General features: G+C 39.9%; 2 protein-coding genes across 2 annotated transcripts; one reads left to right on the top strand and one right to left on the bottom strand.

Annotated features, from left to right (window-relative positions):
- Window positions 1–3,825: 3,825 nt before the first annotated feature.
- Window positions 3,826–5,692, bottom strand: mrm1 (mitochondrial rRNA methyltransferase 1 homolog (S. cerevisiae)). The gene has a single exon (XM_085415375.1). The coding sequence runs from the start codon at window positions 5,516–5,518 to the stop codon at window positions 4,379–4,381; it is 1,140 nt and encodes a 379-aa protein (XP_085271501.1). The 5' UTR covers window positions 5,519–5,692; the 3' UTR covers window positions 3,826–4,378.
- Window positions 5,693–6,383: 691 nt separating this feature from the next.
- Window positions 6,384–10,427, top strand: chmp2a (charged multivesicular body protein 2A). The gene is made up of 6 exons (XM_085417026.1): window positions 6,384–6,542; window positions 7,726–7,893; window positions 7,976–8,155; window positions 8,259–8,389; window positions 9,407–9,468; window positions 9,550–10,427. The coding sequence occupies exons 2-6, from the start codon at window positions 7,726–7,728 to the stop codon at window positions 9,669–9,671; spliced, it is 663 nt and encodes a 220-aa protein (XP_085273152.1). The 5' UTR covers window positions 6,384–6,542; the 3' UTR covers window positions 9,672–10,427.
- The last annotated feature ends 295 nt before the right edge of the window (window positions 10,428–10,722 follow it).

The raw sequence follows: 10,722 nt of genomic DNA, 5'->3' as shown, positions 1-10,722 counted from the left end.
GAGCCAAATTATAATATATAATATTTCTTTCAATGTCTACAACATAACATTTTTGCACATAAAGAGAAAAAAAGCGTCTTCTAAGGACAGCGCGAAAACAGTAAATAAGGAAAAATAGCCACCTCTTTCCTATTGGTGGAAACGGCAACACGTGGGTTTCGTATGATTAGGAAGGAGGGGAGGTTTTGGGTGTGATGGTGTCGCCTATTTGGACACCCTCATAGTGATTTTTTTTTTTTTTTTGGTGGGGGGGGGGGGGGGGGGTTAAGATTTTTTTTTTTAGATCTTAGAGTTAGGGTATACTTAGTGTGCAATGTAAACTGTCTCCAGGTGGAAAACCAGAGAAGTGAAAGACCTATTTAGAGGCCTGCAGGGTTTATCCCTGTGGTTTTCTCCTCTGTTTTTGTACTGGCAAAAATAATTTCTGGGACATTTTATCGTAACACCTGATTGTTTTCTCGTTTTAGTTATAGTAGTATTTTTAAATGGCTGTACAATTTTTTTTTTTTTAAAAATAAACACCAGATGTGTTGGCTGCATTTTTAGATAAATAGTTGTATATAACTTTATTGTTTACAAAATGTATGCATAAGTTTTCAAAATGTACAATTTATATTTGCATTTGAAGTTGTGAAAATAATTTACTAAACATGTTTGTGGTTTTTACAGTTAAAAAAAAAAACTACTACTAGGATTTTATGTTTTTTGTGTGATTTCAGATCAGTTGTGTTAATACAGTATGTCAATGAAAAAATAACTGTAAATTCAGACACGTGAGGTTGTGCTGAAAAGAATGATGCCAAGCAAGGCAAGGTAAAAAATAAAATAAAACAATTTGAAGGTGAAATACAAATTTAAAATCTTGTTCCTGACAGTGTAATTTTTTTCCAAAAGCGAAACTTAAGTTAGACCTTTCCTTGTAAATGAACCGCCCCATGTTGTGTTGCTTTCTGGATTTTATACGTATTGGGCTACATATTTATTTATTATACAGGCTGTACAGTGCATAAACTCAAAATTCACATGTTTTATGTAACTGAATGTTTAACTATGTGGTCTACATAACATGTGTATACTTACTGCATTTGAATCATTTTAACCATATGTAAAACCTGCATTTTGTTTTTTTTTTTAAAAAGCTTTGATTTTGCCACCCAATCTGATTTCCATGCCACCCTCATGCCACCCTGAGACAATTTCTCTAGATCCGCCCCTGACGCTTATTTAAAAGGAGCTACAACAGCAGGTCGTTCCATGTGGCGGTTATGACAGATTTTTTACACTAGACACACTTCCTGACACAACCCGAAAGGGACTTGTGCCAACTCCTGTGATGAAACTGGGAATCTTTCGCTTATTTGCAAATGTGTTAAACCACTATTTTATTATGCGACAGTTTTAAACATTTCATCTGTCCCTGACAAATGCCACCCATTACATAATAAAGACAAGCTAAAACTACCACTGAAATAACAAAAAACACAATTAAAAAAATTTGAAGCACTTAAACTAAAATGAGGAAACCCACACTGGTGACTAACCTGTGTTTAAGTGAATTAGAAGACAAAAATTCTAATAATAGAAATTAAAACTGATAAACTGTGATCATATTCTGAAATTTGACGTTGAAGAAAAGCAGAAAGTATAAGGGTGAATGTTAAAATCCTAAATAAGATTTACCAAACTAAGTTTGACCTCTTAAGAGTGAGGATTGGTTTGGATGTAAATAGCTGTTATAGTGAAAGCTTGGAAAGCTTTTAGCTTTCTGGAAAAAATGTGGATCTTGGTGCAGTCCAAAAGGACTTAATTACCACCTGATGAAAAGTATCATTTAGGCACAGGTCGAACCTCCTGAGTAAATCACTGATGTGTGTAACTGATATGAAAGCCATTATATGAAAATAATAATAAAAAAAATACTTTATTTATATAAAAATCTAGGAAATGACTGTGTCAGAGATGTCTGACAGCAGTCAGAATATGAAAAATTAACTTTTATGTATCTGTTTTGTTCTAGCTTTCATTATATTCTCTTCAAATGCTATTTTCTTTGCTAGATAATGAAAGTTGGTTTGTATTTGCAGTTTTAGTTGTAAAGGTTTAAACAAAAAAAATTAGTATATTTCCACAAACTTTTTATTTTTTCATTAATTTGTAAATGTCACTTTAAGTTTTCAGTTTCTACAAAAAAACGAAAAGTGTTTTTTAAATGGAGATCTTATCTCAGTAACATGACCAAAAGTATGTAGACATCTCCTACTGTCTTTCCTTTATTCTTAGGATTCTTGTTAATAGAAGTGTAAGAACTGCTTGTTTTTCCTGATAGTAAAGAAGAAGACAACACTCATGGGAACACACCTGTCACAGGAGATGAGCAAAACTATGAGCTTACAATCTGACAACCAATAAAAATTGTGCATTTGCCCTGGGCTTCAGTAAATAGTTTTACAGTTTGGTGAGGAAGAACCTGACAAGCTTGCATGGAGCCCTGACGTCACCCTTATTCATGCCTCCAAGATAAACTAAAGCAGCAGATGTGATCGACACCTTATCAGCCAGTATCAGTGCTGCACGTCACTGATGGTCTTGTGACTGATAAATTCCCCGCTGCTGTGATCATATGTTCACAAACCTTTGGACACGTAGTGTTTGATGTGAAGCGTAACCGCAGTCTTCTTTCCTCAGCGGACAGTCGGCATGTCTCAGCAGGAAAAGCACTGGTTTATTAATCAGGGCTGCATTCCACTTAGGGGAGGTCCTCCTACTGTGCTGTGCATGTCTACTCATTGTCATGGTGTACTGGGGCAGTAAATGCATATGAGTCATTATGGTGTCACTTATTCCACAGGTGTTTCTTTTCTTTGGTCAAGGGTCAACATGTGTACAATAAATAATGTGTAAGGCGAAGACAAAAGACAGCAGATAAAGAGAAAATTGAAATCAGTTGACTTAAAATGTAAGTTATATGCTGAAACATATATATATACATATATACATATGCACATTTTTGGAGGAATAGTCCGAAAAGTTATCTGCCATTCCCTACCCGCCACTTATCCAACCTAAAGTAGCGGGTAGGGGTTGGAACCTATCTGTTGTGATGGGAGACACCTCTGAGGTGGATGAGAATCTTGTGGGATACACAAGCAGCTGCTGGCCAACCAATCAGAGATAGTGGTGATTGCAAAAGAGCAGAAGACAGCAGCTGTGATAGATTGGGCAATAGCAGCTGACAGTAGCATTAGATAGAAGGGATATGAGATAATCAAGAATTCCCAGTGGCTCAAGGAACAACTGGAAGGTAAAATCAAAGCGTCCCACTGGTAACAGGAGCTGGAATCATGGCTCCAACAGTCTCTGGGAACAACATCAGAGGTCTCTGTTCAGGAAGGTGCAGCCGAACCATCAAATCCTCAAACATCCAGGCCTCTGGAGGAGGACCAAAACTTAAACAAGAAACACTGTGTTACCAAATATTTTTTTGCAAATGCAGAAAAATCATAATTAGATTTACTGTATCATCACACAACCAAGGGTCTGTGAGGAGGACAGCAACATTTGTGAGGGGGATAAAAGAAACCTTGTGTGGAGCAAAACACAGTAAAAGTGTAGCTGTCACGCTTGGTCCTCATGCTTCAATTGTGCAATCAAAAGTTCCTCAAACTGACATGTGGAGGACATTTTGCACCTTGAAACTTTGGCGTACCCAAATCCATGTTTGATTATACAGAAACCTACCTTAAAATGTGAGCAAAAGACATAAAAATAATAGACACTACACAGTCCTGATGCTGGGCGACCAGGACGTACTCCGGTACTGAATCAAAACACACATGGATAAGGTTTGAAAATGTGGACGTTTACCTATGTTTAGTTTATTTATATAGCACATTTAATTGCAACAGTAGCGTTGACTAAAGTGCTGTACAAAGATACAAATTACACAGTAAGATGACTTAAACCATTGATATCAAGTAACAAGTATCAAATAACATCAATGCCAAATAACAGATAGCAGAGAAAATATAGTCAACAAATCCCAGGAAACAATCACGCAGAGACTTGGCTCAGAGCCTGTTGGTTTCCACTGACAACATCAATCTTGAAAATAGGCAATAAATAAATAATGTGTATTTATTTTAAAGGCTACGTAACTTCTTGAAACAGGTGGGTTGTGTTTTTTGTTTCCAGCAAATGCTACTCAGTCCTGTTTTCAGGAATAGTCGTTTTTAGACACAACAGCAGAGAAGAGTATGAGGGCTCTGGTTTGGTCTTCTATGAATTTGTACTCAAGATTACACTGAACTATTTATTCCTGTGGTTGGTTGTGTTGTCAGTGACCTTGCATCTTCATTTGGGAGGCTATTTGAGGTGGCTGTCATGTGGTCGAGCTCCTGGAGGACAGCAAAGAGTGCAGCAGGATGCCTGTGGCTACAGAAACGTTGAGAGACTCGATGCCAGGCACCAGCTCCCTGCCCGCTGGGATGGTGAGAAGTGTCTGACACGTGGAGAGCAGCTCCTTGGAGAGTCCTTCTCCTTCTCCTCCCATCAGCAGCAACGTGGGTTTGGTCATTTTAAAGTCTGAACACTTGGTGATGGGCATCTGCGACACTTCTGCTTCCTGTCCCACTGTGCCAACCACCTGCCAGCCCTGCTCCATCTTCAGCTTCAACATCTCTGCAAGGTTTTCATATCCATACACCCCCATCACCTCCATAATGCCCGAGCTCGCCTTGCTGACCACTGGAGACAGCGGGCAGGTGTAGCGAAGACTGCTGGCGACTCTGTCCACCCCGAGGAAATAAGCAGAGCGCAGGATGGCGCCGAGGTTCATGGGGTCGTGGATTCTCTCCAGAACGAGCCACAGTGGAGCATCTTTCCTGCTGGGTGCAGAGTCCTCGGTGAGGTAGCTCAGGGGACTGGCAAGCAGGCACACTCCCTGATGGACTCCCCCATTGGACATCTTGTCCAGCTCCTTCCTGCTGACCCGATGGACTCGAACTCCTCGCAGATGAGCCTCCTCGCACACCTTCAACACAGACGCCCTGTGAGAGGCCTCGCCATCTTTTACAAACAGCTTACGGACCCTCCTCCTTCCCTGAGTGAGAGCCAAGAAGCAGGGAGCAACGCCAAAAACAACCTCGCAGTCCTTAGATTTGGCTTCAGGTGCAGGTTTCTGCTTCACCTGCCTCTCCCTCTCTGCACGGAAATCTTCCAAGCACAGTTTCCTGAGTTCAGGTGACACTCTGAAGTCATCTCCCCTCATCTGCTTCTGCAGCAGTGAGATCTCACTTTTAAACACTTTTCTTTGAGTTGACCCCTCATGCTCCTGCCCTTCTGCAGGCTTGTGCTGGACCCTGGAGCGCCCCCTCGCTACAGGGCTGACCTTGCTGTCCTTTGGGTTCAGGTGTGAAGCTGTTACGTAGTAAAAGGCAACCTGGGAGGCTGATAAAGGTGCGTGAAATCTTCTGTTCAATACAAGCAGCAACCTGTGCTGATTTGCAATAAATCCAGCCATATTTATACAAGGGGCAGCCTCTGCACTGGAGAAACTCGAATCAGCTTCCCGAGAAGTCCATCAATCCACAGATGTGTCAGAGACCTTCACTGATAATCTGTCACGATGAGTTAAAGAACCAACTTCCTATCTCAGCAGACATGCTTGTAGCCTTTACGCACATGTGCAATCCAGTCTCAGCAAGCAGCGGATATTATGACCTGACGTGGAGTCATTTACCCTACAAAATAAAAGCCTGAGACTGCTAGTCTGATGACAGGCGTCACCCAAAGCTGGAAATGTATGGAATTAAAATAATACATTTCGCATAAATAACATTTTTCTTACGGGGTCAAGTCTGACATGTACTTTTGTTGCTGTTGTAATATTTAGTTTCATTTTCGTACTGGTCATTAAACGTCTATTTCTATGGATAAACTGTTATTTAATTACTTTTCTGTTGTATTATCTATTTGGTTTTATTTGTATAATTTTATCGTTATTGCATGTTTTGCTTTGCTTTAATTTTAATCAGTATATTTTTCTATATGTTTTATTTCCCAACTTCCCAACTGTGACAAATATTTTTAAAAAGACAAAAATCAAAAAGAAAGAATTAGGGTGGGGCCAATAGCTTTATCACAGCACTGTATGGCTGTAAGATTCCTTTGTTACAGCTTGTTACAGCTTCCTTTGTTAAGAATTAAGTTAAACGCAAAAAATAAATAAATTAAATAAATAACAATAGCTTGTAGCTATCTTTTTAGCTAGCTTTACTGTATAAGAGTTCTCTAGCTTTTATTTTGAAATGTATGTCTGTCTTTCTCGGTGTCGACTGTAGGCACGTGACAAATGTGACGCCATGGTAAAACTGACGTCTGCCTGGGTGTGCGCGATGGCGTAATTTCCGGGAAGTAAAAGTCTAGCAACACGGAAGCGTAGGAAAGAAAACAAATAACCGTTTAAATTTGTTTCGAGCAGAAGTCTTAGCTGACGCCTCTTCGCGCCGTGTTCGCCGTCTGGACCCCCGTCTCCACCGCACACGGTGAGATTTAACCGCCGGCCTCACGCTGTGGTGGGGTTACCTGTTGGTTTTTGTTGCCCTGCCAGAGGGGGAGAACAACCGAGCTAAACAAGGCTGGATTTAGACTTCAGGCCTTTGGTCACATAACTGACTGCTGAGTAACCGTCCAGTAAACAGGGGCTCGTGACAGCCTGAGACGGTCTTAGTTTATATGTGTAGAAAATGTCGCTGTAAATTTGTTTAGAGTGGGGGTTTTATTTGTACGGAAGGCAGAGAAGTTCAAATACAAACCCCCCTCCTCGTATTCTCACATCCACCAAATGACCAAATGTCAGGCATTTATTTATCAATTTATTGACACAGTAATGATGAAAAGCGATTTTAATAATTAATAATGTGTTTGTAAGCCAATGGAGTGAGCTCAGGTTTGAGTTAGGATTATGATGTCTGATATTTCAGGCTTAAAATAACCATTAATGTCCACAGTTATCGGTGTAAGTTTTAGTATTTTTAATTTTAATTATTTATATATTTACTTGGGGGTGGGGTGGGGGGGACTGGTGATCAGAATACACACCACAATATAAACACAGGAGTTTTTGAAGGGAGCTGATTCATAGTCATGTGGTCATCTCAGGTCTCAGGAAATGTGGAACAAAGCCTCACCAGGCTCACCTAGACTAAAACTGCAGACTCCATTGTCCATATTTTCATGTAATTTCAGTCTGCGTTTATCAAAATTTCAGTTACTTTTATTTTTCTCCATTCTAATTTTAAATTTTTATTAATCTTTTGTTTTTGTTACCTGTTTTTGTTATCTTGACCCACATGGATTTATTTTAACTCCATGTGTGACAGAGAAGCTCATCAGAGAAGAAGGGAAATCCTTGACATTTTTTGTTTTGTGGAAGACTGTTACCTGTTGACCAACTGATTGATTAATCGAATAATGAACCAGATAAAAACGATTTAAAGGCACTGGCGTATTCGATAACCTATAGATAGATAGATAGATAGATAGATAGATAGATTAATCTCACTTTATAACTGAAGGTAGAGGGTACTTTCAATGGTTCCTGTTGTTTCTTACTCAATCACCACATCATATGGCTACTGATCCCAGAGGACTGCAGGAATATAAAAAAGGAGCCATAACTGATATTTGTTTGATCAAATTTGATCCTCTGCTTATATCCACATCCAGATGGATTTCCTGTTTGGAAGGAGGAAGACTCCGGAGGAGATGCTGAGGCAGAATCAGCGGGCACTCAACCGAGCCATGCGAGAACTGGACCGGGAGCGAATGAAGCTGGAGCAGCAGGAGAAGAAGATTATCGCTGACATCAAGAAAATGGCCAAACAGGGGCAAATGGTGAGGCCGTGGGGCTTGTGAGCAGAGTTTCGTTTGTACCGGAAGAATGTTCACAGTGATTTTATCGTTTCGGTCTTTGCAGGACGCCGTCAAGATCATGGCCAAAGATTTAGTGCGCACTAGGCGCTACGTTAAGAAGTTCATCATGATGAAAGCCAACATTCAGGCGGTCAGCCTGAAGATACAGACACTGAAGTCCAACAACAGTATGGCGCAGGCGATGAAAGGCGTCACCAAAGCCATGGCCACCATGAACAGACAGGTCCGATAACCAGCAAACATTCTGTGATCCAGCTTTTAAAAAATAGTAATGCACCGTGCTCAACGTGCTGACAGACTCTCATTTATTCATCCCATCCCCACAGCTGAAACTGCCTCAGATCCAAAAGATCATGATGGAGTTTGAGCGACAGAGTGAAATCATGGACATGAAGGAAGAGATGATGAACGACGCCATCGACGACGCCATGGGAGACGAGGATGATGAGGAGGAGAGGTGAGGGATTCTCAGAGCATCGGAACATGACCAGACCAAAGTACTGAGCTGTTCAGTCTCTTAATCTTGGATCTCAGGTGTTTTCAGTCTCAATGCTACAGGTGTATAAATCAATCACCCAGGCCTGTGATTTATTTTTTACAAATATTTGTGAAACAAAGAGCTCAATGATTTCCAGCGTGGTACTGTAATAGGATGCCAGCATGGCACCAAGTCATGTGTTTAGGAACCAGAGAAACTCAACTAAAAAATGAAGCTACAGAGCGGGTCTAGAAGTTGCCAACGTTCTGCTGAGTTCATAACTGTAGAGCTCCAAACTTCCTCTAGCATTAACATCAGCACATAAACTGTGGACGTGGAGCTTCCTGACAATGGATTTCCAAGGCCAGGAAGCTCCTGTAGTTGTGATCTTTCTTAAATTTTTAAAACATTAAAAACAAAACTAATAAAATATGAGAAAGGTGTAATATTGGACAACTATCGTTTGGAATAAACAGTTTAAAAGAAGGGTGCTGGTATATCAACAGCAGTATAGTACAGCATTTAAATCAAAGTATAAGATAAATTATGTGGAAGTAGAACCTTTGCATCTTTTAATTTCATCATATTTCCCATCATCTTTCGCAGCTGTGTAAAAATGAAGCTACAATAAGCAATTTAGCTGCTAATTTACATCCGTAGTGCCCGCCCCGACAGGTAGCATGAAACGAAGCTGACAGATATACAACAGAACACACTTACGGACAAAAGACAAATATGAGCTAAAAGTGATCACAGATCTGGTGTGTTTGAGATCTAGAACACTCTTTTATTCTATTACTTTTTTTTTTTATTTTTTTTTTTTATTGACAGTAGTGAGATACCCTCTCTGGTGGCCCTGCTGTCCTTTGATTTGATTAGATGATTTATTAAACAGTCTTCTTTAAAATCATTTAAAGAAGAAGTTTATCTGGCACCCAATATCAATACGACTGGCAGACTTCTGATTTACTCTCCATGTCTGTGCTTCCTACACAGCGACGCCATTGTGTCCCAAGTGCTGGATGAGCTGGGTCTGAACCTGTCCGATGAACTGTCAAGTAAGAAAAAAAAAAAACCCTTTTACGTTTTTTTCTTTGACTCTCTGGATATTTTCTTTTAACGCCCCGTGTTTATTTCAGGCTTGCCGAGCACTGGCGGAAGCCTGTCGGTGGCAGGAGGGAAGAAGGCGGAGCCTCAGGCGACCCTGGCCGACGCAGACGCAGACCTGGAGGAGCGTCTGAATAACCTTCGGAGAGATTGAGCGCTGTGGCGAAGCCTTTAATACAAACATACTCGAATCTCTGTGTCTAGATTCTATTGGAAGTAGAGCCAGCGGTACGCTGGTTTGTTGCAGCAGAACTGGGGTGTATGACAAAGGTGTATGGCTTTCTGTTTGAGGTGTTTTCTCATTATGTGTAATATGTATTTTATCCAAAAAAAAAAAAGCAAAAGGGTCATTATCCTTCATAGGTTTGGCAAATTGTTGCCTCATTTACGACTTTGCCAAATGACACAAGCTGACTTTATGTCACAGTCTGTAAATACTAACTCCTCCAGGCATGACGTTTTCACAAATTAAATTAACACTAATTATAAAACTGTTGAAGGAAATCCAAACGAAAGCTGGTAATATCACAAAAAATGACATTTTATATGGGTGACGTGAAGTTTTTCTTTTTTTTTTTTTGTACATGAGGCTGTTTTGGTGTTTGTATCACCATAATCATAATAATAATAATACACTTGTAGCCTTTTTTGTTTAATAGATGGAATCTGCGGTTTGTCAGGGTTTACCTGAAGATGCTGTGCAGGAAGTTGAAATATCGGCATCTTTTGCAGCTGCATTCACAGATTTTACAGATTATATTTGGAAAGAAAGGTGAGGTCAGCTGACTTGGCACTCTTAAGATTTATTTCACCAAAATGTTAATAAAGAGTCAGTGGTGTTTATTTTTGACAAACTGTCCTGTTTTTTTTTTTTCTCTATTCAATAAACATTTTTTCCAGATTTAAATAACTGGCTGTGTGATCAGTGTTATTTTTAGCAGATTCTACCTGAACATCTCAGACAAAATTCCAGGGGAAAGATAAACTTCTTAATGTGAATTAAATCACAGCTGTTATTCGTTTATTTCAATTATTCAGTTTTCTGAAAAACTGCTTGAGATAGGTTTTCAATATCTGCTACTAAGGTTCTATGAACATGTGTAGTTAGTTTAGAGAACTGAGAAGTCTGAAGTCTTGAGTCACGCATCATTTCTTTATATTTTCCTCAGCCATAAAAGGCTGATGGGGTATGTGCGTCACCCCAC

The sequence above is a fragment of the Rhamphochromis longiceps genome, linkage group LG8 (genome assembly GCF_057381845.1).
Source record: "Rhamphochromis longiceps isolate RC_006_pf linkage group LG8, R_longiceps_female_GT1.1, whole genome shotgun sequence".
Lineage (NCBI taxonomy): Eukaryota > Metazoa > Chordata > Actinopteri > Cichliformes > Cichlidae > Rhamphochromis > Rhamphochromis longiceps.
Note: the sequence above shows the minus strand (reverse complement) of the source record. Positions and strands in the feature narration are given on the sequence as shown.

Bases quoted from the DNA above. Each gene is read 5' to 3' on its own strand.
- chmp2a (XM_085417026.1), top strand. From the start codon at position 7,726: ATGGATTTCCTGTTTGGAAGGAGGAAGACTCCGGAGGAGATGCTGAGG. The intron at 7,894-7,975 runs GTGAGGCCGTGG...CGGTCTTTGCAG, and splicing joins TGGCCAAACAGGGGCAAATG to GACGCCGTCAAGATCATGGC. The intron at 8,156-8,258 runs GTCCGATAACCA...CCATCCCCACAG, and splicing joins TGGCCACCATGAACAGACAG to CTGAAACTGCCTCAGATCCA.
- mrm1 (XM_085415375.1), bottom strand. From the start codon at position 5,518: ATGGCTGGATTTATTGCAAATCAGCACAGGTTGCTGCTTGTATTGAAC.